The sequence below is a fragment of the Panthera onca genome, chromosome A1 (genome assembly GCF_046562875.1).
Source record: "Panthera onca isolate mPanOnc1 chromosome A1, mPanOnc1 haplotype 2, whole genome shotgun sequence".
Classification (NCBI taxonomy): Eukaryota; Metazoa; Chordata; class Mammalia; order Carnivora; family Felidae; genus Panthera; species Panthera onca.
In genome coordinates, this window is record NC_138339.1 from 219,015,513 (window position 1) to 219,042,613 (window position 27,101).

General features: G+C 37.8%; 1 protein-coding gene and 1 long non-coding RNA gene across 2 annotated transcripts in view; one reads left to right on the forward strand and one right to left on the reverse strand.

Moving 5' to 3' along the window:
* Window positions 1-53: 53 nt before the first annotated feature.
* Window positions 54-7,132, forward strand: LOC144613030 (uncharacterized). The gene is made up of 2 exons (XR_013550340.2): window positions 54-184; window positions 6,838-7,132. It is a non-coding gene; the product is annotated as an uncharacterized LOC144613030 (long non-coding RNA).
* KPNA3 (karyopherin subunit alpha 3) overlaps window positions 6,536-27,101 on the reverse strand; it is a 105,843-nt gene continuing 85,277 nt past the window's right edge. Inside the window, exons 11-17 of the mRNA XM_060637919.3 lie at window positions 17,594-17,725; window positions 16,505-16,633; window positions 14,072-14,176; window positions 13,904-13,975; window positions 13,590-13,752; window positions 11,646-11,740; window positions 6,536-9,915 (exon numbers count right to left, since the gene is read on the reverse strand). Coding sequence (XP_060493902.1) covers window positions 9,817-9,915; window positions 11,646-11,740; window positions 13,590-13,752; window positions 13,904-13,975; window positions 14,072-14,176; window positions 16,505-16,633; window positions 17,594-17,725 — 795 coding nt within the window. The 3' untranslated portion in view covers window positions 6,536-9,816. The remainder of the gene's footprint in view (window positions 9,916-11,645; window positions 11,741-13,589; window positions 13,753-13,903; window positions 13,976-14,071; window positions 14,177-16,504; window positions 16,634-17,593; window positions 17,726-27,101) is intronic.

The following is a 27,101-nucleotide window of genomic DNA, read 5'->3' on the forward strand; positions in this document are numbered from 1 at the left end:
GGCGGGGCCGCCGGGGAGGGGCGGGGCCGCTCGGTCTGGGCGGGCGGGTGAACGGCTTCCCTTCCCTTCTGGCGTCCCGGCCACCCAGCTGCGCCTGGAGCGTTTCAGAAGAGTGAGGATCTTGCTCGCGAAGTCGCCCAACTGCCAGAACGAAACCTGTTCCCAGCCCAACACCAAGGGACTGGTAGTAGAGCCACATTTTCTGATGCGGTTTGATTTTCCACAAGGTTCAAAACCTTAAGCAACAAAGTGAAGTCCAAAATGTTAGAAATTTTGCCCATAGACTGGGAAGAATTTTAGGGAGGAAAGGGTCTAATTAGGATCGTGCAAGTCTTGCAGGAGAGGTGAGGGCCAAGGGCATTTTCAGCCACCAGCAGGCTTTTTATAGCTGTTGTGGCTTACTCTGACCCTATTTTTTTTTTCTCTCTTCCAAGGCATTTTTAATTTTTTTCTCTAATTTATTTATTTTTTATAATTTACATCCTAGTTAGTTAGCATATGGTGCAATAATGGTTTCAGGAGTAGATTCCTTAAGCCGCTTACCCATTTAGCGCATCCCCCTTCCCACAACCCCTTCAGCAACCCTGTTTATTCTCTGTATTTAAGTGTCTTATGTTTTGTCCCCTCTCTGTTTTTACACCAATTTTGATTCCCTTATATTCATCTGTTTTGTATCTTGAAGTCCTCATGTGAGTGAAATCATATGATATTTGTCTTTCTCTGACTAATTTCGCTTACCCTCTAGTTCCCTCTAGTTCCCTCCACATAGTTGCAAATGGCAAGATTTCATTCTTTTTGATTGTCGAGTAATACTTCATTGTATATATACCACATCTTCTTTATCCGTTCATCCATTGATGGACATTTGGGCTCTTTCCATACTTTGGAAAATACTATTGTTGGTAGTACTGCTATAAACATTGGGAAACATGTGCCCCTTCAAAACAGCACACCCTTGGGTAAATACCTAGTAGTGCCATTGCTGGGTCATAGGGTAGTTCTATTTTTAATTTTTTGAGGAACCTCCAAACTGTTTTCCAGAGTGGCTGCACCAGCTTGCATTCCCACCAACAGTGCAAAAGAGATCCTCTTTCTCTGTATCTTTGCCAACATCTGTTGTTGCCTGAGTTGTTAATGTTAGCCATTCTGACAAGTATGAGGTGATATCTCATTGTGATTTTGATTTGTATTTCCCTGATGATGAGTGATGTTGAGCATTTTTTCATGGGTTGGTTGGCCATCTGGATTTCTTCTTTGGAAAAGTGCCTATTCATGCCTTTTGCCCATTTCTTCACTGGATTATTTGTTATTTGGGTGTTGAGTTTGATAAGTTCTCCATAGATTTTGGATACTAACCCTTTATCTGATATGTCATTTGCAAATATCTTCTCCCATTCCATCGGTTGCCTTTTAGTTTTGCTGATTTTTTCCTTCACTGTGCAGAAGCTTTAGCAGCAAAAGTATGGGGCAGAAGAGCAATAGGTCATATTGGCTTGACACTAGATTCTTTTAACATTATCTTATCTAACGTCACTACAATCCTAGGAGGTCAATGTTTTCCTAGTTAACAAATAGGAAAACAGCCTCATACAAAGTAACTTGTCTAAGGACTCTCAGTGATAGCAGAAGCCAGAACCCATGACTGCATCTGAGGCCTTTGTGTTCTGACCCTGCACGCTGACTTCTTAGAAGGCAATTATAGCCCTCCTCTAATGAAGTGCCACTTTGTCCTGATCACATTAACCTTTTCTCTCTGCTTTTGCTAGCATCTTGTTTGCTTTTAACCTTCTCCCCTCTCCCTTCCTTAGGCCTCTGTTACTTAGAGACTTAGCACTGGAGAAAGGTGTCAGAGTTTAAAAAGACTGTAACTCCTGTTGACCAACCCTGTCTTTTCACTTTTGGATAGCCAGATAAAATGCAGATGACCAGATAAACTTGAGTTTCAGATTAAAAAAAAAAAAAAATGTTTAAATACTTAAAGTATCACTAGGGTACTTATGCTAAAAAATTATTCTTGTTTTCAAAGAGGACATGCTCAGTGAGATAAGTCAGTCACAAAAACAGGACTAGTGTTATGATTTCATTTATATCTGGTATCTAAAGTAGTCATATTCCTAGATACAGAAAATAGAAGTTGCCAGAGGCTTGGGGGAGAATGAAAAAGGGGAGTTGTTTAATGGCTAGAGTTCGGTTTTGCAAGATGAAAAAGTTACGGAGTATGGTTGCACAAAGATGTGAATATACTTAGCACCACTGAACTGTAGACTTAAAAATGGTTAAGACGGTAGGGGCACCCGGCTGGCTCAGTCAGTTAAACATCCGACTTGGGCTCAGGTCACGATCTTGCGGTTTGTGGGTTCAAGCCCCGCATGGGGCTCTGTGCTGACAGTTCAGAGCCTGGAGGCTGCTTCAGATTCTGAGTCTCCCTCTGTCTCTGCCCCTCCCCCACTCAGACTCTGTCTCTCTTTCTCAAAAAAATGGTTAAGATGGTAAATTTTATGTTGTGTGTATTTTACCACAATTTAAAAATATGATTTCTGGCACTGAGCACCTTTCTCCCCTAGTCATTCCTTGTAGAATATTTCATATAGCAACTAACACCAGATAAATTATCTAATTTATTTACACACTTATTGCTAGTCTCTTGCCACTAAAGTATAAGCTCCACACGGCCAGGGACTGTGTCTGGCTTGTTGACTGCAGGTATCCCTGGCACCTGTCAGAGTCTGGGATATAATAGCTGCTCAATTAAGTAAGTGCTGACTGAAGAAGAGAGTATGGTCCATCCTGTCACCTATGGTTTGGATTCTCTCTTGTAACTTAGAAAACTGACGATCACTCTTCTCATGTATATTCAGCAACTTTCTCAATTGGATTTCCCCTACCAATTTCCCCACTCATCCTTCAGTGACCCTGACCTCCCCTTCAGAGCAAAAGAAAAACCTGATCAATGTCTCCATACTGTGTCTCCACTCCTCAGTCCTTCCTAGTTTACACCCTCATTGCCTCAGTGATCCAGCTCTAAGGTGACTGGTGACCTCCCTTATCACTAACCCAAAGGACATTTCCTGTCCTTGCTTTACTTGACTTCTCAACAGCATCAGTGGGCACCAGAATCTCTTTTCCCTCCATTTTCTGAGGAAACACACAGCATTTTCTCTTTACCTCCCTATCCATACCTTCTGTTCCTTTTGCAAGCTCATCGTCCACTACATGCCCATTAACTCCACAGCACTGCCCTGAGCCCTGTTTTCCCTCCAAATGCTGGACCCAGGCAGTCTCATCCTCACCCCCTGCACTAAGAACCACCCAAACAGGCAGAGGGTTCAAATCTCTAGCTTAGCTCTCTCCTCTAAGCTCCAGACCAGTATTTCCAATTGCCCTACTTAACAGTCATTTAGAGGTCTCAACATAACCCAAACTGAACTCATCACCCTCTGTTCGCTATGTCTGAGTGCTCCCTATCTTGTGTTAACTTCCACTCATCAGTTATTGCAACTCAGAAACCTAGAAATCATCCTTGACACTTCCTGCTCCCCAAACTCCAGATCTAAGGCATCACCAACTCCTGTCTATTTTAGCTGCTGAGTATCTCTTGATCCCATCCACTTCATGGACCAAGTTGTTGAGCCTCTCTTGCCTCAGCGCTTCACACTCACTAATGTGACCTCTACACATCACTAACCCCGAGTACGTTTCCTGTCCTTACCTTACTAGGCAATGATTATTACACACGATTCTTCTGTCATCACTCTGTAATGATAATGTGTAATAATAACGATAATGAGTAGTGATTTCCCATTTCTCTTATAATGACTTACCAGCTGTGGGGACTGGCCCCTACCTATCTCTTTAGCCTCTCCCATGCCCCTAGTAATCCTGCTCCCCATCCTTATTTTTGTTCTAGTTATACCTGCTTTCTTTCACTCCCTTTAACTCGCCATGGTGCTTCCTATATGCCTGAAGACATTGAAAGGACACATAGAAATAGTCTGATGAGGAAAAACTGGGCTGAAATTGGAAATATGGCACTTACACATTTTTTTAAAGTTTACTTATTTTGAGAGAGAGAAAGAGCATGAGCAGGTGGGGGTGCAGAGGGGGAGAGAGAGAGAGAAACCTAAGCAGGCTCTGTGCTGTCAGTGCAGAGCCCAACGTGGGGCTCGATCTCACGACTGTGAGATCATGACCTGAGTTGAAATCAAGAGTTGGACACTTAACTGAATGAGCCACCCAGGTGCCCCAGCACTTACAAATTCTTATATTTAGGTTTGGAAGTATAAATGCCAACCTACTGAGTCAAAGAGAGCTGATGACAAGGGGAGCTAAGGCTGTTACTTGATGATGTCTAATTATGATGAAGCTGGCAAAATAGAGAATATCTCCACAATAATAGAATTAAGTATCCAGGGGCACCTGGGTGTCTCTGTCAGTTGAGCGTCGGACTCTTGAGTTCAGCTCAGGTCATGATCTTGCGGTTTGTGAGTTCAAGTCCCGCCTCAGCTCTGTGCTAATGGTGCGGACCCTGCTTGGGATTCTGTCTCTCCTTCTCTCTGCTCTTCTGCTTGTGCTCTCTCTCTCTCTCAAAATAAATAAACTCAAAAAAATTTAGAATAGAATTGAGTGTCCAGATAATGGAATGTTCCTATTCCACTGTACCCACAAACTAGTCACATCACACTGTATTATTGGGGTCTTTGGGATGCACCATGTGACAGGAACCAGTTCCCAGAGTGGCTCTGTAAGCTGTTGCTTGAAATGCATGGGGTGTTCAGGTTGAGGAAGGCAACTGTTGAGAGCAGAGCTGCCTCTTCTGCTAACTAGGAATAACAGAAAGTTTATTTATAAAGATGGTCATTTACGAGAGGCGCCTTTGGTTCAGTATTAAGAAAAGAGTTGGTAACAAGTAATGCTACTCGACAGAGTAGACAGGCTCGCTTAGTGTTTCATCATTGCTTCTCCAACTCTCCGATTCCTACTCTTGACGGAATGTTTCCATAAAATGGCCTGCCTCAAAAATCTGATTTTATCTTTAAAACGTTATGCAAAACGTGTCCTTCACTCTGTAACGCTTAGGCTTGTATTACCATAAAACTGCTCTACTTATCATCAAGTAAAACTGCTGTCCCGTGAAGATATGCCTTGTTTGTCTTGTGCACACATTACCTGGCAGAAGGCCACATTTATTTGGGCACCAGAGTTTGAAAAAAGAGATTTACTCGGGAAGGTAGATAGCAGTTTTGTTAGGGTATGGAAGAGGGATGTTGTAGAAGTTCCCTGCAGGGAATACATCCTTTGTAGCATGACTCAACGATAGTTCCACTGCTTTGATCATTTTTAATAAACTTGTAAGCTTCCTGATGGGGCCAGTCTCTCACAATGCTTCAAAGAAATGCTTTTCAGAATTATGTATGCTGTGATTTTCTGGTCCAACCTCAGCTTTCCTAGAGGACTTAACTATCTCAACTAAAAACGTCTGAAAAACACTGCTACAGAGCAGTGTTGAGAAAACTGTGGGCAATCAACACATTTGCTTATTTCACACACCTTGTTTTTTTAGCCACAGGATAAATTCAAGGTTAGTAGTTCCTCCATCTTCCCATTTCTCTCCTAAGTCCTTTGCAACAGATGGGGCTTAGTATTACCAGGAGTTCCTACAGATGGGTGACAGTGCTGACTCTGATCTCTCCTAAAATGGAGAATGAAGAAAAGGCATGTATTTGTCTCCCCATCTGACACACCTGAGCAAAGTCTAGGACTGTTTATACAACAAAAAGCATGCTTTAGGCTGTCTCCCTTGAGTGGGGAAGTTTTCTACATTATTTCTACATTAATTTAGAGCAGTGGTTTGCACCTGGGCAAATTTGGCCCAGGGAACATGCGGCCATTCCTGGAGGCACTTTTGGTTGTCATGACTGGGTAGTATAGAGGTACTTAGTGGGTAGAGCCTAAAGATGCTGGTAAACATCCTGTAACGCACAGGACAGCCCCCAATAGAGCATTAGCCAACCTACGATGTCAATACTGCAGGGTTTGAGAAACCCTAATTTAGGTCAAAGTGAGTGAGTGAGGGGTTTCATGGGCAAATAAGGAGGCTAAGGAGGTGAACAGGCTACATTCTCACGTCCCTTTTCCCAAACACTTCCTTTCAGTATAGTACTGAGCGCCATCTATACATCTAGGTAGATAAACACATACACCCCTATTGCGATATAGACGTTTTTGAGAATCATTCTACCACTGATTTTTAGCTATGTAACGAAGTACAAAATTTATACAAAGAGTTCCTCTAGACATACGAGTGGTGGGTTACACAGAGCACTCGCTGGGTTATAGACCTTAAGACTTACAGCCTAATGTACAGAAATTATATTTCCTTTCTCCGAATAGATTAAGATCCCCCAGTACAACTAGCGTCAACAAAAATTCATAACAATCACTGTAAGACAACTGACATTCATGAATTTTCACTTGCAATAATTAAATGATGAATCCCCGAAAAAGGACAACTGTTCTGAAGGAAATCTTGGCACGGTTACATAGAAGTACTATCACATTTATTTACTTGTACACTGACTTCTTTCAAAAATAATTTGAAGTGGCATTATACTAAAGTAAAAATATTTGTATACTCAAAAGTTCGGTTGCTCTTTTTTTGTTCAATTAATCCAAGATTTCACTTAGAGCCACCACCTTGATCTCACAGGTTAAATTTTTCCAGTTTACTTCAATTACTATCTTCCACAGTTACTTGTTTTCAAGGATTAGACAGGCCATAAAGTGTGATTTTGTCGTTGTGGTTTCACGAGAGTCACAAGCACACCATTTCCTCACCAGGCCTTTCTAAGTCATGGTATTTGAACCTGAGGTATGCGCAGAGAACGCCACAGGACGATGATGAAAGCAGAGGCTCGAGGGATGCCAAGCACTGCCGGGGACACCAGAAGCCAGGCAGAGACAAAGAGGGGCCTCCCGAGAGCCCACAGACACAGCGCGTCGCGTCGCACCCGGCAGCTTGATTTCCGACTTCCGGCCTCCGAAACCGTGCAACCATAGGTTTCTGTTGTTTTAAGCCACCTGTTCTGCTGTACCGTGTGGAAGCTCTGGAAATTAATAAAGATTTAGGTATTTCTTATTTGTCATAAAATACTCTTAAATCGAGCACTGCTATTGTCCTAGTTTGTTAGAGTGGAAGAGAGATATTAAAATACAACGAAAGAGTAATTCATGATTTGCCTCCACTGTGGTTGATGTTTGAAAAATAGTTCCAAATTTAAATTTAACCACGCAGAAAACAAAACTAGGAAATTAAGAAACTTTTAGAAATAAGTTCTTCAATGTTTTATCGGATTTGATAGCAGCTTTTTTTTATTGGTTACAAAACCTAAGCCCATATACAAAATTAGGAACACATTTAGATGCCTCTTTTGAAAGAACGTTTTAGTCTTTTTTAACTGAGTTTAAAAAAAATAAAAACAATGCAATTTTCAACACTGTTCTGAAAACTTAAAAGTGCAGCAATATACTTAGTTTCCTTTGTCTAAGAAATGGTGCAATTCCAATTCCAAACTGATAAGGTCACAACAAATTGAATCAAGCAAATGCATACATATGTCTGCACTACTTGATGCTAATGTTCACTTATGTTAGTTTGCACTTAAAACACAAGAGGAAATCGGAATCGGCACAGTAGAGGCCTGATTTAATCTCAATGTGTGCAAAATTTAAAAGGTAACTGTCAGTAAGTAGGATGGAGAGTCCAGAAGAAACTAAACCAGGAGGGGTACAATTCACAATATCAAGAAGATTTGGACTTTAAGGGTTTCACCGAAGTTTGTGACCTTAATTGGCTTTGACTTTGTTATTCCTACTTTTAGTGAACACCACACAGTTTCAAAAATTTAGACTACAGTGTCTGAACAGGATGCAGTTACCATATGAAGCTTTAACTCAAAATTTGGATAAAGAAAAAAAGGCACAATGAACTTCAACTCAATTTTATGTGCACAAGAGTTGAAAAATCTGAGCCACCTTAAAGAGAAATTGATTCTAAAATTTATAAAACCTATAAATAATCAGAGGCCAAACCACTATATTAAAACAGATTCTCTAGCAAGTAAAAATCTTGCAGTTTAAACATACGCTTGTATCCATTTTGGATACAAGACAAAACTCACTCTTTAAAGTGGCTCCACCTTGGCAGATACATGTATTTGTAATGAATGCACACCTGCTATGTGTTGTTTATCAGTGAAAACACCCCAGCTGATTCACAAAGCTCTGATGGCATCGGTCTCATCTTCATCACAGTAAATACACCTCCATCGGATAACTACGTTAGTTTAGACTTTCTATCCCTTCACATCAACGCATTGGGAAATTATACCCAGTAAACAATAGCAACAAAACCATTTCTGTGACAGCACAAATCATTCAGTTTAAACATTTTCAAATCCATATTCTTTCATTAATAACTGGGTCAGATGACAATTTACCAAAAGCAATGACTTTACATAGTAATACCAGATTTTGCTTCAAGATCACTGCAAATCAGGTTTATGTCAAATAACTGCAGATCATTCCTCTACACAGATCCTTGACTGAATCTTTTAATATGTGAATATGCTTTTAGAGTAGGATCTGAATTAACTTTCCCAATACTCAAAGAATGAAGTTGTATAACACTTCTAAATAGTTGCTGGTTTGTTGCCAACCACATTATCAAAAGCACTGGTTACTAAGTAAAAAATATTTTAAGACTAAATTACAGTAAACATGAAGGCTCCACAGTTTAAACCCAATATAAATCAACCATATCCAATTATCAATTTAAAACAAAAAATATTAACTCCTGAAAGCTGAAAGCAAGATTTTTTTTTTTTTTTTTTTTTTAAACATCGCCAATCGGTACGTTAGACCTTTGCTTTTTGTTGTTGTTTTTTATTTGTTTTTTCTTTGTAGTCAGGGACTCTTGCTTTCAACTTAAACAGAAGTTCAAGTCCGTAACAGGTTGCAGCTCAGGTAAAATACCATGCACAGCATTTGATTACTTCAAAACAGCAGGAACACACAGGCTGAAGTGAGTGGTCAAATAGGGCTTGCTGTTCTCAAAAATTAGGTATAATGGCGAAAGCATTACCATCCATAGCGAAAGTTCTTCCTCCAACCCTGGCTTCTGAGGCAGATAATAAACACATCAATTACTGGTAGATGAAGCACAGTTTTTTAAAACTTAACTGTTTAATCGATAGCCAAGTTTCTTTTTTTAAGTTCCTTTTTTTGTGTGTCAGTTCCACCAATGAAAATCATTTGGCTTGTACTTTAAAATCTATTCTTCCACATAAAGAATATGAAAATATGTTTGTGGAGGACAATGATGGAGGCTCAGATCAGACTGCACCTCTTTAAAGTCTTCCAACGTGTATATGCATCACACCGAAGTGTCTTGATCCACAGCGCACCATTTTCCAAAGGAGTATCAAGTGGGCAGCTGACATGCCACCACTATGGAATATTCTAAACTGGAACTGCAGTTGTCAGCGTGTGGCACCAGGGAACAGGGAAAAATAGGGTAGTCGAGATTGTTAAGGAGAATTCTAAAACAGTTTAGGAAATCATGCATATGCATTTACAGTCCATGTGATAGTAACTTTTGGCAACTGCAAAGTGACTGAGACATGGCTTGCTTTTAGAAGCATCAAAACGAAGAGGCATGTGTGTTTTGGAGCCTTTTGTTGTTGTTCTTCTTCTTGTCATTTGGTAGCCATCTGGTGGTGCTTCGTATTGAATTGGGGAAGATGCTGCACTCAACTGAACTTAAAAATTAAATTCTTTTGTTTGAAGGTTGGCTGTTGGGTCAAAATTGTAAGTACCTCCTTGTGTTGCTTCAGGAATCAGGCTAGGATCTTCATCAATCTATAAAAAGCAAAACAAAAAAAAGGCCTTTGTTAAGATACTACTTGTTATGATATAAGCAGAACTTACTTCTTACGAGAGAATTCTGTACGGATGTTGTAATCGTTCTATATGATGTTTTAATCGATAAATTAAAATATTTAAGTAAATCAGTAACATTAAGAAACTTAACAATTTAATTAAACTGAACACACATTTCAAAATTGTTTTAAGTTCTTTTCTTTTTTTTTTTTTTAACCCCCTCCCCTGTCCCTGCCCCATTCTTAAGTTTCTGTATCTGTAGATTTATTTTACCTATTTGAATACACGTACTTTCTTTCGTTTTGTGATGTTTATTTTGAGAGAGAGATCACGTGTGTGGATGAGCTGGGGAGGGGCAGAGAGGGAAGAGAAAGAATCCCAAGCAGGCTCCGCACTGTCAGCACAGAGCTTGATGCGGGGCTTGAACTCACGAACCATGAGATCATGACCTGAGCCAAAATCAAGAGTTGGCTGCCCAACTGACTGAGCTACCCAGGTGCCCCTGAACACACATCATTTCTGTAACTGCAGTTGACCCTTGAACAACACGAGCTAGGGGCACCAACCCCCCACCACCTGCAGAGTCAAAAATCTGAGTACAACTTCTGACTCCCAAAAACTTTACTAATAACTTACCATTGACTGGAAGCCTTACCAATTACATAAACAGTTGATTAGCACATATTTTGTATGTCATACGTATTATATACTGTATTATTACAATGAAGTAAGCTAGAGAAATGAAAATGTTACTAAGAAAATCATAAGGAAGAGAAAATACATTTATAGTACTATACCGTATTGAAAAAAATCTGCATATAAGTGGACCCATATGGTTCAAACCCTTGTTCAAGAGTCAACTGTACTATTTTTTCCCATTTAACAGATTACAAATATAACAAAAAGTGGGTTTTTGTTTGTTTGTTTATTTATTTATTTATTGTTAAGTAATCTCTATACCCAATGTGGGGCTCAAACTCCTAAGCCCAAGATCAAGAGTCACATGCTTTACACCGACTAAGCCAGCCAGGTACCCCTCAAAGAACTGTTTTTACATTTTTTACCTTATAATGAAGTTTCAAACATAGTATTTAAAAACACTGATTGAGGGGTGCTTGGGTGGCTCAGTAGGTTAAGCATCCAACTCTCAATTTTGGTTCAGGTCATGGTCTCACAAATTTGCGAGACTAAGATCCGTTGGGATTCTCTCTCTCTCCCCCTCCCCTGCTCTCTCAAAATAAAAAAACTTAAAAAAAAAAAAATAAAAGAAAAAAATAAAAGAAACTGATTGATGGAAAACAATCATTAATTTTTTAAAATTTAGATTATTAAAAATAAGTGGAAAATGCCACCTCAAAAGTATCTGATAGAAATAGAGGAGTGTCTGGGTGGCTCGGTTGGTTGAGCAACCAACTCTTGATTTCAGCTCAGGTCATGATCTCACGGTTCATCAGTTCAAGCCCTGCACTGGGCTCTGCACATCGGATGGTGCAGAGCCTGCTTGGGATTCTCTGTGTCCCACTCTCTCTCTGCCCCTCCTCAGTTTGCGCATGTGCTCACATTCTCTCTCTCTCAAAAATAAACAAAAAAAACAACCAAATACAGTATATACTTGTCATATTAATGATAAAAAAAATTCTTAGTGAACTTAACAGTATATGTAGGTTTTAACGTACATGTAGGCATACCATACTTTAATGGATACTTACATCATCACCAGAGAAATATTGATCTATGATTTCAAATGCTAATTTATATATGTCTTCATTTTCATGTTGCTGTAAAACTTCGATTTTCTCCAAACCTGATAAAAACAAAAAATCAAATAATCAAGTGGACATGAATAAAAACTGTGTTCATTCTAGTCATGGAAAATCCTAAAGAACTCACAACACCCTCCCACCACACCCCGAAAATGACAGTTTGTCTAAAATACAGATAAAACTCTGAGCTGCTCTGATTGGAGGACCAGCATCCCACTAATTTCTTCCTCTCTAGAAACCCTTGACCCCAAGGATTATCTGGTATCTGAGGCAGACAGTTTAAAAAACACCTAAATACTCCATCTGACAGATGAGGAAGCTATCGTATAGAGATGTAAAGGGGTTTATTTTAGGTTGAGTGGCAAGTTAGTGACAGAACTTGAACTGAGATCTCCCCAGGCTGCTTTAGTGGAATCATACTATCTCATATAGTAATTTTTATCTTTCCTTTTGTTTTCAAAATGCTATTACTTTTATATAACAACAAAAACATGTTTTCAGAAACTTCATGATTAACTGATATAAATAGAAGACAAAGCTTTAAATTTTGAAATAATTTCTTTGAAGAAAAAAACAAAGAGGGTGCTTATATTGTATAGCCACAATGAAATTGAAAAATAAGTTTTCAGAACTGTAGAATGTCTTCATTTACATTCCCAATATATTTACTCCATCCATCAGATGCACAAGTCTATAAATTTAAATCCTTAACAATATTCTTCCTTGAAATATCTTTTTAGCTAGGTTATTTTGAAATAGTTGCATTTTTTTTCTTTTTAACAGCAATATAAAAAACCAGAAAAATGGGAATATAAGTGTCACAGATAATGGATGTAAAGTTCTTCACAAAATTATAAAATACTAAGTAAACGTGTATCCTAATTGTGAGTATACTTCCCAGAGACCGAAGCAACTATATTGATTAAAGCTGAAGAATAACAATTCTGCAGCTCAAACTTTCTGGGGTAAGTTCTGAATTAGACTACAATGCTAATTTCAAATTATCTCAAAATATCTTAAAACCAGAATGAGCAGTGAATTAAGAGTATGAAGATCTACTTCCATGGCCATAGACAAAACTTAACATCTCTAGGATAATTTCTTCTTGTTATTAAGAAGATACTTCCACTCTGAATATTTTATGATGTGACTACATTTACTTTCTCTTAAAAAAAAAAAAAATGAAAGGGGTAATATAACTATACATAATAGTCAATAAAATATACAAAATAAAACATGACAATAGAATAAATTAAGGTTTGGGCAACTTAGTACATATTGAACAGGTATCCTTAAAATATGCCTCATATATCATTATCAGAGAAATATTTAATATTTCAAATAAGTTTTTTCATTAAAATTTCAAAGTAACTTCTGTGGTAATAACTTCAGCAGACAGCTCTAGCAATCACAAGACTGAAATACCTAGATGACTCCAAAATCATTAACCTTTCCAACAACATGGAATAGTATTTCACAAAGTAAGGTCTATAGAATCACGTATCAGGCATAATGTGAAGAAAGTGTTTCACTGTCAAGGATTCTAAGAAATTCTGGATTAAATAAAGCTTATAACTTTCTCTATCATAGCAGTTCCCAAGCTTTTGCTCTCGCGCACTGTGACTTCAAGAGGAGTGTTCATGTTACCTAAAAAGCAATGTGACCCTCTGGGAAGGTCACAGAATGACCTTCACAACCAGTTTTCCCCAAGTATGGACTGCTGCCTGCTGGAAAACCCTCATGTAATGCTAACTGGTGAATACAGGACAGCAGCATATTTTGATGATGGAGCAGTGTTTCCTGACAGTTTTCTTTCTACTTAGTTGCCTTGAAAGGAACTGATCTTTCAGCATTCCACTGCTCAACTATTTTTCTTCAATGCACTCTTACCTCCACATTCTTCTATTATTTCAGCTATTGTGCTTGCTTCATCACCAGCCATGATCAGAATGTTTTTCAGACCATCTAGAACCACCTGAACAACTTGAGAATCTTTTACAGACAGTAAATTACAGAATGGTGGTATTACATTCTGCTGTACAAGGTACTCAACCTAGGCAACAAGAGAAAAATGTTTATTTATATAATTATCTTTTACCCAAAAAGAACACACTACAGGGCTTATGAATAACCAGCAGCTCCTAAACATAAAAGAGTAGTGTACTTTCCAACATTAACAATCCTAACAGTTTTTCCAAACTTACTTGATCTTTTCTGCCACTTATCGTTAAGTTGCTAATTGCCCAGGCAGCTTCTTTTTGTGTTCCAAAGTCTCCCTGAAGGTTAAAAAAGAAATGATTGTATGAATTCTTTATTAAAAAATCTTGGTTATAATATGTTAATGTACGCGATAAACTCACAATATGACTGACCTTAGCAAGCTGATGAATAATCATAGGAATTAACCCGGCATCTATTACAGCTTGAACTTGTTGCTGGTTGCCTGCTGTTATGTTGGAAAGGAACCATACTGCTTCCTATAATTGAACAAAATACAGCATACCTTTGTTTGAAAGATTAGTTTTAATGCATTTATATTTTTATTTTTATGTAGTTTACATAAACTATAACCAAATCACTTGAGTTGCATTAGGGAAATGTATCTAAAAAGCAATGAGATGGCACAGAATGTCTCATTTTAAACACGTTATAAGGAAACTTCCATCCATAACATGTGGGCCCACTAACCTTGCATTGATCCACCCAATAAAATATATGCCTACATCACCCAGGAACTACTACTTTATGTTATTTATTTTTTAATGTTTATTTATTTATTTTGAGAGAGAGTGAGAATCCCAAGCAGGCTCTGTGCTGTCAGCACACAGCCCAACACGGGGCTTGGTCATACAAACTGTGAGATCATAACTTGAGCCAAAATCAAGAGTCAGATCCTTAATCAAGCCACCCAGATGTCCCTAGGCACTACTGTAGACAATGGTAATATAGCAGTGAACAAAACAGACAAAAAATCTTTACTCGTGCAGCTTACATTTTTTGGTGCTTAAGCTCCCTCTAAAAGATAATGATATAAATAAATAAGAGACTCAATTTCCTAAAAGTTTGTTAAAACTACTTCTAAGAAAGGAGAATTGCTTTCCTGTAAAAATATTTACTTGCAAGATATATTTAGAAATTAAGTGTCCAATTAGTCTGGGATGGGTCTATATAAAAAATTTTACTGTAACCGTTAAGGATTTACAAGTCACAAACACGCAGGTCTACTGGAGTTTTAGGGTCAAGTGCGGTCTCTTCTTCCTCTTCTACAGTGAAAAGAGTTAACTGTAAATTTATTTTGCCCAATTGCGGGAAGAGGTTAACAGCTGGTAAGTCAGTGTTCACTCTACCATTCTTACAAATTTCTTGTAGGTTTGAAACATTTTAAACTAATATGCTGAGGGAATAAACCCAGCAGTTTGATAGTAGTTTGATCCTACCTTGAGGGTCCCATGATGATCCCAAGTCCAAATAACACAAATGCTCAAGGTGAAAAACTTCTAAGGAGACTAAATGGCTGCTGAGGCTGAGTAAACATCTATTTGAACCCTTTGTCCCCCATGATACCTTCACTCAGAGCATATGGATCACATGCCAGAACTTCTCTACACCCACTTCTGTCCGGCTTCCTCACTTCTCAGCTCTGTTTCCAATTATGGAATACATTTAGCTATAAAAATCCCAAATTATTGAAATTTCTACAGTAAAAATAACTGGCCCAGAGGCTAAAAGACTGGCTTCTTTCCCTTCATTGGAGCAAATGCATTCATAAAATGCACTTTTTCGACAACATACTTTTCTGTAACAATCCAACTGTCAAATTATAGTTGAGCAACTATATAAATACAGCTATGACAGAGAAGAAATGATCAGTTCTGCTGGTTTGGGGGATGGTGGCATTTCAGGCAGATAAAACTACATTAAACTAAATGCGAATCAAATCCATGAGACATCATTTCACACCTACTAGAGTGGCTATAATAATTTAAAAAAAGGAACTGGAACCCTCATACAGTGCTTGTGGGAACGTAAAGTGGTACAGCCACTATGGAAAACAATTTGGCAGCTCCTCAAACAGCTAAACACAGAATTACCATATGACTGGGCAGTTCTACTCCTAGATATATGCCCAAAGGAACTGAAAGCAGGGACTCAAACAGACATCTGCATGCCGATGTTCACTGCAACATTATTCACAACAGCCAACCAGTAGAAAAACTCCAAGTGTCCACCAACAAATGACTGGATAAACAAAATGTGGTATATATGTACTATAGAATATTTATTCAGCTATAAAAAGAAATGAAGTTCTGACACATGCTCCAACATGGATGAACCTTAAATATTGTATGCAATGTGAAATAAGGCAGATACAAAGAGACTGAAGTACTTAAGTATATTTAACAATTAATAATAAGTTTGTATCTAAAGTTGAAATTTTAAAAAAGACTTTTTTGATCCTTCAATTTAGGCACTGCATCTTTTGGTCCAATCTAATTTCATAGGGAGATTAAATTATGATCTGTTTATAAAAGATACCAGCCATCCAGCGAGAGATTTTGTATGGATGCTCACTTCATGGCTACTAATTTACCGATCCTTGCTACTGCCCAATTTATTTAAATAAAAAACACTGGTTATAACAAAATAACACTTGTAACAAAGTAACTACAGAGGTGATCTGAAATAATTCTCATAACTACAGTGCTTGTGAAGAAAATTATGATCAAACAAACAGCAGCAGAAAACAAGGGGACAGTTTATACAGACAGGAAGAAATGCACCAATGAGGCTATTATGTGCCTTACCTTATTTATCTTCTCTTTGGGGTGTGATAAGAGATTGGGGAAGTGTGACAGGACATCACAGTTGAGAACAACTTGGGTCTGCTCATCGGTGCCAGTCACTATGTTGCCAACTGCTCTGAGTGCTGCTGTCTGGGGTGGGGATAAAATACTTTCTATACATTTATTTGTTTATGAGGAAACGGACTCTATATTTTTCATAATCCTGAGAAAACGTAAAAATCCAAGGGGTGAATGATTAGCACTTACTGTATTCTTAGGCAAAGTACTATGTAGAACTGAGAGGCAATTTTGAATTTTAAACAATAGTCATAAAAAATGGAGCTACACAGAAAAATGTGTGAAAAACTATCGAAAAAATTTTTCAAAAAATTAAAAAAAAAGAAAAATTAACAGGTAAAGGTTCATTTTAACAGCAGCTATTTCTAATCTATTACTAAATGAGTAGCACAGAAATATTTTAATAAAGGCCTGGAATGGGCACACATTTCCATCTAGAAAGTCACTTTGGTAGAAGTGGAATAAACATCTATCAGCCACCCACACCTAACTAAAGTGAGGAGAAATGAGAGAGGAAAAAAATGCAGTTAGGATGCTGTTCTAATTATTTGGACAGAAAAAAAAGAGTCCTGAACTAAATCAGTGGCTCTAGATACTTAAGGAGTAGACAGATTCATAAGCTATATAATAAGAGTTAACACAACTTTGTAATGGAGGGGAAAAGAAAGGAGGAATCAAGGTTTGAAGCTTGGACCATGTGGTCTACTGAAAGGAGAGGAGCAGGTTTGTGGAGCAGGTTTGTGGAAGAACACGATACACTTTTTGTCTGGTTAAAATGGCAATAGAATGCTTTAAAGGAGTTCTCAGAGGAGACGTCTAAGGGCTCAAGGACAACTGGGTACTAGGAGTCTGAAACTGTGAAGAATCTGGGTGAGATAAAGATTTGGAGACCAACAAAATCAGGTTCAGTAAAACAGAGGAGAAATATGGAAGATATGTACATATTGACCGAACTGAACCCTGGTTGTTCAAGTTAACAGGTTATAGCAAACACAATTTTAAACAAGTTAGAAAAAATTTTTAAATACTTACTTGGACTTTCACTTCCTGGTGGCTCAAAAGGGGCACAAGAAATGGCACAACCCCTGAATCAATAACCATCTGTATCTGCTCATTACCTCCATCTGTCAGGTATGACAGAGCCCAAACAGTATCTACGAGAATCTACAGGAAGTAAAAAAGAATTACAATTCAGTTATTTTTCTGAATGCTTAAAATACATAACTCAGAGGTGGTAACGTAAAAAGTAATTAAACTATGTTTTAGCTTGGTGGCAAAAGTATCTGCTTTCTTGATAAATCTACTAAGCAGCAGAGTACTCTCTCAACACCTACCTCAGATCAATCACTCTTTACAAAAATGAGACATGGAAGTGTGAGACAACTTCTACCCCAACTTATGCATTTATATATCAGATAGATGAATTTAAAAACAGGCAGAAAAGTTGTTCTCTCTGCCCCGCAAACTGAGTACCTAATAATCACAAGGAAACACTTTATATACAGAACAAGACCATATACTAAGCTGCTTCAAGTCTAGAAGAGCCCAAAAAGATCACCTGTCTATACCAGTGTTTTTCATACATGTTTAGCAATATAATTACTTGTTTAGGCTATTAAAATAAACAGATAAAAGAATTAAGTTGGCATTTTAACCTTAGGAAATTATTTGCAAAGCCCTTGAAAAAGGTCCCCAAATGAAGAGCACAGAACATAAACCATGACCCATAGCCATCTGATTTTGCAAATAACAAAAACCAAAAGACTCAGGTTTATTGACTCTCTCAAAGTCAAAGAGGTTATATGTAAGCATAGATCTTATCTCATGTGAAATCCAGAGATGTTTCTTACTAAGGTATGCAAATTAAAGACATTCTGTTGCTTTTAAAATAATGCCACCAGGGGCACCTGGATGGCTCAGGTGGTTAAGCATCCAGCTCGATTTCTGATCCCCAGGGTCGTGAGATCAAGCCCTGAGTAGGGCTCTGCACTGAGCATGGAGCCTGCTTAAGATTCTCTCTCTCCCCTCCCCTGTCCTCCCCCACCCCACACCCTCCACCACTCGCACTCATACTCTAAAATAAAAACTAAAAATAAAATAATGCCATCTGAATTAAGTCCATCTACATATCTTTCAAGAAGTATAGAGATCAATAAAAAGAGCAAATAAAACCACATTTAACCCACACCTTTAGCATTACTAGAAGTCAGGGACTACAAATTTCAAATTACCTGTAAGAAGAGAAAAAATTAAAGTCTAGCTTTTGTCTGGACCTCCTGCCCCAGGCCTGTGTAAGATTTCAAAGAAGAGGAGTGGTAAGGAGAGTTAAGTGTTTAAAACTACCCCATATTAGTGGGACAGAGACCATGTAGCCCCAAAAGCCTACAATATATACTATCTGTCCTTTTCAGAAAAAGCTGCTGACACCTTCTTCATTAGATGACGAGCTTCATTCAACTAAGAGATGCTTGAGGAAATAGATCATTACAGATCACAAACAAAAGTGGAAGTAAGAGTAGAACAAAAATTTATAAATGGTATTTATCCTGAAAAAACAGAAATACTGCAACTTCAAGAATGGGACAGAAGGAAGCTGTGCATGAGAGCTGAGCCCACCTACCATTCCACCCCAGCACTAAGGCCTCCCTACTAAAGGGTATCTGCAGATGTGGTGTGTGTGAACAAAGCCTGTCTACTACCCAGTGTGGCAGTAGCAGGTAACAAGACTTAAATAGAAATTGTAGTCACATAACAGAACACCCAAAATGTGCAGGCTTACAAATGAAAACAACTTGTCATACCAGGAACATCTCAAACTCAAAAGGGAAAAGACAGTCAACAGATGTCAATGCTGAGATGACAGAGATATTGAAATTCTCTGACAAAGATTTTAAAGTAACTATCATAAAAATACTTCAGCAAACAATTGTGAACATATTTAAAACAACTAAATATAGGAAAACTCAGCAAAGAAACACAACATAAAGAAGAACCAAACAAATTTTTAAAAAAAGTTTCTGTTTATTTTGAGAGAAAAGAGAGAAAGTACGAGCAGGGGAGGACAGAAAAAGAGGAGAGAGTGAGAATCCCAAGCAGGCTCTGCCTCTCTAGTGCAGAGCCCAACATGAGGTTCAAACTCCCGAGATCATGACTTGAGCCACAGTCAGACTTAACCAACTGATCCACCCTCGTGTGCCCCAAACAGAACATTTTAAACTAAAAAATTCAGTAATCCAAATTTAAAACTCACTGGAAATACTCCCTAGTAAAATGGAGAAAGAAAAAAACAATCAACAAATCCAAAGATCAATACAAATCATCCAATCTGGATAACAGGAAAATAAACATCAAAAAAGATTGCAAAGAGGGGGCTCCTGGGTGGCTCAGTCAGCTAAGGCTAAGCGTCTGAGTCTTTGTTTCAGCTCAGGTCATGATCTCAGGGGTGGTCAGGTGGTCACTGTGGAATCGAGTCCAGCGTCAGCCTCTCTGTCTCTGCCCTTCCCCCACTAGTGCTCTGTCTTTCTCAAAATAAATAAATATTTAAAAAAAGATTGCACAAAACCAATTGAGATACCACCTCACACCAGTCACAGTGGCTAAAATTTACAACTCAGGAAACAACAGACGTTGGCGAGGATGTGGAGAAAGGGGAACCCCCCTGCACTGTTGGTGGGAATGCAAACTGGTGCAGCCGCTCTGGAAAACATTATAGAGGTTCCTCAAAAAATTAAAAATAGAACTACCCTACGACCCAGCAATAGTACTACTAGGAATTTATCCAAAGGATACAGGAGTGCTGATTCACAGGGGCCCATGTACCCAAATGTTTATAGTAGTACTTTCAACAACAAATCATGGAAAGAGCCCATATGTCCATCAACTGATGAATCGATAAAGAAGATGCGGTTTATATAGACAATGGAATACTACTTGGCAATGAGAAAGAATGAAATCTTGCCATTTGCAACAGTGTGAATGGAAATGGAGGGTATTATGCTAAGTGAAATATGTCAGTCAAAGAAAGACAAGTATCATATGTTTTCACTCATATGTGGAACTTGAGAAACTTAACAGAAGACCATGGGGGAAGGGAGGGAGAAAAAACAGTTTCAAACAGAGAGGGAGGCAAACCATAAGAGACTCTTTAATACAGAAAACAAACCATAAAGGTCGATGGTGGGGGAGAGGGGAAAACGGGTGATGGGCATTGAGGAGGGCACCTGTTGGGATGAGCACTAGGTGTTGTATGTAATCAGTGAATCACGGGAATTGATTCCTGAAACCAAGAGCATAATGTATATACTCTATGTTAGTTAACTTGACGATAATGTAAATAAAAAAAAAAAAAATCACAGGGGTGCCTGGGTGGCTCAGTTGGTTAAGAATCTGACTTCAGTTCAGGTCATGATCTCGCAGTCTGTGAGTTTGAGCCCCACGTCGGGCTCTGTGCTGACAGCTCAGAGCCTGGAGCCTGTTTCAGATTCTGTGTCTCCCTCTCTCTGACCCTCCCCCGTTCATGCTCTGTCTCTCTCTGTCTCAAAAATAAATGTTAAAAAAAATTTTTAAAAATCACAAAGAAATACAGAGAGTTTCAGAGATCTGTAGAACAATAACAGAAGATCTAACATTTCTGTCATCAGAGTCGCAGAAGGAGAGTGAAGCTGAAAAAATATTTTAAGAAATAATGGCAGAAAATATCCTAAATTTGGCAAAAGACATGAGCCTAAAAATTCAAAAATGGGAGGATGAGGCAAGACAAAAGAGAAAACAGAATAAGCTCATCAATTATTGTATAGGTATTAGATACTAGTCAAAAAATACTATCTGCCAAACCAGATAGTAAAAGAAAAGGGCATTATAAAAGGTATAAATAAAAAGGTAATATTAGAACAAAATGAACCTTCTTAAGTAACAAAATAAATGAAAAAAAAGCACACCAAATAAAAAATAAAACACACACAAAATACCATACAAAATGTGACTGAGCTAAAACCAAACATATCAAACAATGTGAACAAGCTTAACTCACCTATAAACCAGAAAAATGTTCTTAAATTGGCTCCCAAAACAGAACCCAACTCTCTGCTGTATACAAGAGACACATCTAAAATTAAGTAATTCAAAAAGGCTAAAAATTAAAAGAATGAACTAAGGTACACCAAGTAAACATTCAGAAAACAGAGACTATAATCCTGTTAGTAGACCAGAACTTAGGCTAAAAAGCATTACAAAGAATAAATAATGCTGCTTTATAAAGCTAAATCCTACAATTTACAGTAAAGACTGTTATAAAATCTACCCACCAAATAACGCTGCAAACACAATTACAAAGCAGAAACTAAAAGGATGCGAGACAAAAATATAAAAATAAACGAGTAATGTATTTTCACACACGACAGATTTTCAGTATGAGAGAAGTAGATAAAAAATGAGGACACAGATCTTATGAATATATATTGAGATTTATACCTTGCTAATAGATAATATAACTTGCATATGGAGCATAAAAATCATGTTAGGTCCAAAGAAAACATCAATAAATTACATAAAGCAGAAATACTATAAAACTATTCCAATACAAAAAGTTAGATAGACATTAATAAAATAAAAACCAAAAAGACTTCTGTTATGGAAATTTAAGAGCCATATAACAAACAACTCTTGGATGAAAGAGAAAATACCAAAAAAACTAAATTTTGAAAAAATTACAAGGAAAACACCACATACTAGAAAATAATGGATGTATGTAAAGCAGTGATCAAAGGAAACTTCATATTTCTACAAATTTACACAACACAACTAAAAGGATGCAAATAAATAAATCCCAAATCAAGAGCTAGAAAAAGAACAGTAAATGGTACATGGAAGTAGAGTTGAAATCTAGATGAAATGAGTAACTTCTTAGGGCAATAGTTAATAAAAACTGATCTCAGAAGACACAGAGAGCTTAAGCAAGTCAATTTCCATAGCAAAGATAGAGAAAATTATCAAGGAACTAACCCCACAAAGTACCAAGACCCAAAAATTTCAAGGGCAAAACTACCAAATCTTCAAAGATGGGAGAGACCCAATGCTATATATATTGTTTCAGAGCATAAAAAATAAAGGAAGCACAATGTTAATACCTAAACTTTAAAAAAGCAATAAAAATATAATATTAATACCTAATAAAGATAGCATAAAGTAAAACCACAGACCCAGTATCACTTATGTGAATACTGGTACAAAAATTCTCAATAAAACATTAGCGAATACGATCCAATACTACACTAAGAAAACAATATATGATAATCAAGTGGAATTATTTAAGAAATACAAAGAAGGTTCAATTTTAGAAATATCATTTAGATATTAGATTAATAGATTTAAGAAAAATCCTGATTATCTCCACAGTCACTGAAAAATTAAACACCCATTCTTAAATTTTTATTTAATGTTTATTTTTGAGAGAGAGAGAGAAGAGAGACTACGCATGTACATGTGAGTGGGGGAGGGGTAGAGAGAGAGAGCTGGAGACACAGAATCCGAAGCAGGCTCCAGGTTCTGAGCTCAAAGTGGGGCTCAAACTCACGAAGTGTGAGATCATGACCTGAGCTGAAGTCAGTCGCCCAACCGACTGAGCCACGCAGGTGCCCCTAAACACTCATTCTTGATGTCAACACTCAAAATAGGATTTTATGGATATTTCCTTAACATAATAAAAAATTTATTAACTCAGGAAAAGGATTTAGATTCAACAAAAGATTGATAAATCTGATTACATAAAAAATAAGTCTGCATGGCAAAATGTATCAAAGACAAAAGACAAATTAGGAGAATATCTGAAATAATGTATCACAAAGAGCTAATATCCTTAATATATACAGAACTTTTAAAACCTAAGAGAAAAAGACCAAAAATCTGATAGAAAAGCAGGCAATAAATACAAACAGGCTACTTACAAAGATATAAAAATGGCCCTTATATATACAACATAATGTCCAACTTCACTAATTAAAAAAAAGAAAGAAAGAAACAAGTGCAAATTAGGGGCACCTGGGTGGCTCAGCTGGTTAAGCATCCAACTTCAGCTCAGGTCACGATCTCACATTTTGTGAGTTTGGGCCCCACATTAAGCTCTGTGCTGATAGCTCAAAACCTGGAGCCTGCTCAAAACCTGGAGTCTGCTTCAGATTCCCTGTCTCCCTCTCTCTCTGCACCTCCCCTGCACCCATTCTGTCTGTCTCTCAAAAATAAGCATTAAAAATTTTTTTTAAGAAAAGAAATGCAAATTAAAACTGACATACATGGGAATGCAAGCTGGTGCAGCCACTCTGGAAAACAGTATGGAGGTTCCTCAAAAAACTAAAAATAGAACTACCCTACGACCCAGCAATTGCTCTACTAGGCATTTATCCAAGGGATACAGGTGTGATGTTTCGAAGGGACACATGCACCCCCATGTTTATAGCAGCACTATCAACAATAGCCAAAGTATGGAAAGAGCCTAAATGTCCATCAACTGATGAATGGATAAAGAAATTGTGGTTTATATACACAATGGAGTACTACATGGCAATGAGAAAGAATGAAATCTGGCCCTTTGTAGCAACGTGGATGGAACTGGAGAGTGTGATGCTAAGTGAAATAAGCCATACAGAGAAAGACAGATACCATATGGTTTCACTCTTATGTGGATCCTGAGAAACTTAACAGAAACCCATGGGGGAGGGGAAGGGAAAAAAAGGGTTAGAGCAGGAGACAGCCAAAGCATAAGAGACTCTTAAAAACTGAGAACAAACTGAGGGTTGATGGGGGGTGGGAGGTAGATGAGGGTGAGTGACGGGTATTGAAGAGGGCATCTTTTGGGATGAGCACTGGGTGTTGTATGGAAACCAATTCGACAATAAATTTCATCTATTAAAAAAAAAAATAGCCAAAGTATGGAAAGAGCCCAAATGTCCATCGAGGGATGAATGGATAAAGAAGATGTTGTGTGTGTGTGTGTGTGTGTGTGTATATATACACACACACACACACACACACACACATACACACACACAATGGAGTATTACTCGGCAATCAAAAAGAATGAAATCTTGCCACCTGCAACTACGTGGATGGAACTGGAGGGTATTACGCTAAGTGAAATTAGAGAAAGACAAAAATCATATGACTTCACTCATGAGGACTTTAAGAGACAAAACAGATGAATGTAAGGGAAGGGAAACAAAAATAATATAAAAACAGAGAGGGGGACAAAACATATTTTTCTTAAATATGGAGAACAAACTGATGGTTACTGGAGGGGTTGTGGGAGGGGGGATGGGCTAAATGGGTAAGGGGCACTAAGATATCTACTCCTGAAATCATTGTTGCACTATGTGTTTATGGAAATATAAATGGCACAGTCTCTAAGACAAGGAGTTTGGGCAGTATATAAGAAAATTACAATGCATTCATTCTTTGGCCTAGCAATCCCACTTCTAGGGATTTACTCAAGGGTATTCCAATAATATGAAAATACACAAGAATATTTACTGCTACATTATTTATATTTGAAAATTCAGGAAACAGCCTAAATACCTATCCATAATAGTGTGTCTGAATAAACCATGTTCACAAAACAGTACTAGTTGAGTTGGCCTGTGTTTTAGGAGGCTGCTAAATAAAATGTAACCTTCCCCCCCCCCCCACCTCATGTGGCACCCACTACTAGCAGAAAACCACCTTTTTCTACTATACAGAGGTTTAGAAAAATGAAATATTTAAGGCTTCGAAGCTGAGGTCAGTGAATAATTTTCAGTGGATCTCCATGACAGTATCTTAAAAACTGGTGGGCTCAGCTAAGTCTTAGGCCTCCTGAAACTGCAGGCTCTAGTCTCTCTTTAATTTTGTTTAGTAATATACTGGGTCTTCACTGAAAATTTCATTTGAAAAAAGCTCTAAAAACTTTTAAACTCATAGCACACGATTATCAGGCCACTCTAGCTTCTTCTGTTTTCATCAAAATTTGCAATAAATGTTAAAAAAAAAATTTTTGCTTTTCTCATCTCCATTATCAGGCTAACAGCTGCTCTATGTCTCTGATGTTTATAATTTTACCTTTTGTTAACTCTTCCCATTTGAACTGCTTCTGCTCTTTTATACCTTCTCCTTCTGCTATTCTTTTATTCTTTTTTCTTGGGTTTCCCCTTTTCTTGATTTCTATGCCAGGCTACCTGGATCTTACAGCTATTAATAGTCAATGAGTGTACTCTTTTCCTTCTAGCTAATAATCTGATTAATGATGCTCCAACAAAGTCTTCAGCAACCCTGGTCTACTTTAATTATTTTCCACTATTCATTTCTGTTTTTCTCTGCTACAAAGCTTTAAAAGTTTTTTACTTCAGCCAATATTTCAGGTACTTAAAGACTTCCAGGAAAGCTCATCTCTAGACACACAACAGAAAGCACAAATGCACCCATGCAAAAGACTGACAACTCTACATGGTTAATGTTTTGAAGAAACAATCTTCTTGAAAACTAGTATATGAGTCAAAGGGCAATCCCTTGCAACACAAAGTCTTCCAACAAGAATATGTTCAGCTCAAAGACCTTCAATGGTCTCCACTCCAATAAATGTGCTAACAAATCATGTCCTGCTAGGTACTGTTACTAAAAATGCTATTAACATGTATAGCATTTCCTAGAAGATTAGACGTCTGTGGAATATCTATTAAATGTCAACTTGACACATGCTTCAGAGACAACTAGAGCTGAGTCGAGTTACAAGAATATACTTACATTTAATCCTTATATGCAATAAAGGGTAACTTAGGAGGCCCGAGGTACTCATATTCTATACATTCCAAAGAAAGGACTGGCCCTTGATCAGCAACTTTGAGATAACCTCTGAGTTCTTGGATTATACTGCCTAATGATGTTGTGTACCTCAGATCTTGGGCAAATAAATAGCTATGTAACAATGTGATTTTATGTGAGTAAATCTTTTAGTTTGCTTGAGGTTGTGGGACACACTTGTATCAGTTTGACCTCCGGAAGAGGGTGAAGCCTGAGGTAAGGGCCATCATGCGGGATGTCCATGCCTTTGGGACTGACTCCCAATAAATACCTGCACACCAAAGTTCAGGAGGTTCCTGGTTAGCAGTATTTCATGTGTTCATATGTGTCACACATGACTGCTGGGAAAATAAAGCACTGTCCTTATAACTCTACTGGGAGAGAATAACTGGAAGCTTGCATCTGGTTTCTCCTAAACTCTGCCCTCTGTGCCTTTTGCCTTTGTTGATTTTAATCTTGTGAAATAATAGGAAATATATATTTATATACACATATATGTGTATATATATACATATACATATACACACACACACACGCATATATATATGATATGAACACACACACACACACACATATATGATATGAGTAGCGTATTTATATATAGGTGTCTGTCTGTGATTCCTGGCACAGAAGTCCTAAAACCCGGTAGTTTTTAAAGTGGTAAGAGTACTAGGAGCTTCTCTTGTTCTAGTATTTGCCTTTGACCCTGTCCCTAACA